General features: G+C 42.2%; 1 protein-coding gene across 1 annotated transcript in view; it reads left to right on the top strand.

The window, feature by feature from the left end:
- LOC118429282 (phosphatidylinositol phosphatase PTPRQ-like) overlaps positions 1–1,603 on the top strand; it is a 37,727-nt gene that overhangs the window by 9,800 nt on the left and 26,324 nt on the right. The window contains exons 13-14 of the mRNA XM_035839762.1: positions 105–163; positions 407–572. Coding sequence (XP_035695655.1) covers positions 105–163; positions 407–572 — 225 coding nt within the window. The remainder of the gene's footprint in view (positions 1–104; positions 164–406; positions 573–1,603) is intronic.

Raw genomic sequence — 1,603 nt, 5'->3', positions numbered from 1 at the left:
AGCTACATTAAAGAATTCAAACCTTACCCTCAATCAGCCCCCAACGTGCCTGGTTGCCCCTGGCAGTGTCCGTTTGACCCCAAGTGGCCCCACCTCCATCACAGTGGAGTGGGAGACTCCCTCAACAGGTGGAGATGTGGAGTATTACGTCATCTATTACCAGGTAAGGAAACACATAAGCTTGCTTTTGAATTTTAAGAATATATGCATAACATCACCTGCCTATTTAGATAGGCCTGCATTGCTAAGATGGTGTAAAAATGTTAGGCTGTCAGATATTGAATAAGAAAAGCCTGGTGGTAACAGACATGTTTCTCTCTACATGTGTACATGTGTACTGGAACTGGATGTGGGCATAGACTAGCCATCTATAGACTATTGTAACATTTGTTTGTTTCTTTGTCAGACGGAGGATGAACCTGTGCTGACTGTTCAGCTGGACCAGACTACAAGGCAGTACACTATCCAGGACCTCCTGCCTAACACACCTTACACTGTGTGGATAGTGGCCTTCTCAGCAGAGGGGGAGGGCGAGAGAAGTTCTGTGTATTATGTTCAAACTGCAGCAGAAGGTATTAGGACATATTTGTTAAGCAGGAGATTATTCTCTTGAGTTTGAAGGCTATGCTTTCAGTTGGAGCGGAGCAGTTGTAGTGTGGGTATGGTAGGTCAGAACTCAGAACTCGAGGACCTGTGGATGTATTTTCACAATTTTTGCTATTTGGGTAGCTGTTGTGAAAAGGAAGGTCTAGTTTGAAAATGTTTCACCTGGTGAATCGGTAGGGGTTGTAAAATGGAAGGTGTAGTTTGATAATGGGCCTTCAAGGAGCAAGTTACGGTGCTGCAGCGGCGCGTCAAAGTTAGACTCTAAATTTTCTCCTGGTTCCAGGTTCATTATTTTTTTAGTGTTGGATAGATCTTGCAATTGGTGAAGGGAGCAAGTGATGTAGGTTTGGCCCTCTAGCAGCCTTTTTTGAACTGCAGTGAGCCTTTTTGTTTGGAACTTTTTAGAAGGATAACTCCAGTGGGGATTTGCAGATAGGTACTGTAGCTGATGATTAACATAAATCAAATGCAGTCTTTATTTATGCAGAGCAAGGCATCATTTATGTACTTTCAGACCAGTGTTTTTATTTCTGAATGTGTCTGCAAATTTCTCTATAATTGTAATCCAGTAGCACCTATGTGGTTAAAATGACAGGCTGATCAGGAGTGTCATTGTGCATTGTATATGGTTGTATAAATACATGATTGTGTTTGGTAAATGTATTAATCCGGAATACACTCTAATCCGGAAACATTGATTATTATGACATACTTCGAGATTGAAATTTGGTATTCTAGAATATGACATAGTACATGATGACGATTACGTAGATAACATCGGCAGGTCCCTCGGGATAGGTCAGTTCTGCAGATTCTGCAGTTGACTGCAGATTCTGCAAACCATTTGCAGATTCTGCAAACCACATGCAGATTCTGCGATTACTTGCAGATTCTGCAACCACATGCAGATTCTGCAATCACTTGCAGATTCTGCAACACAACATACAGATCTGCAGCCATTCAGAGTGTGCCGGCTAGTTCGCCTCTTCCATTTATT

This window comes from Branchiostoma floridae, chromosome 13 (genome assembly GCF_000003815.2).
Source record: "Branchiostoma floridae strain S238N-H82 chromosome 13, Bfl_VNyyK, whole genome shotgun sequence".
NCBI lineage: Eukaryota > Metazoa > Chordata > Leptocardii > Amphioxiformes > Branchiostomatidae > Branchiostoma > Branchiostoma floridae.
This window is presented reverse-complemented; position numbering and strand designations above follow the sequence as displayed.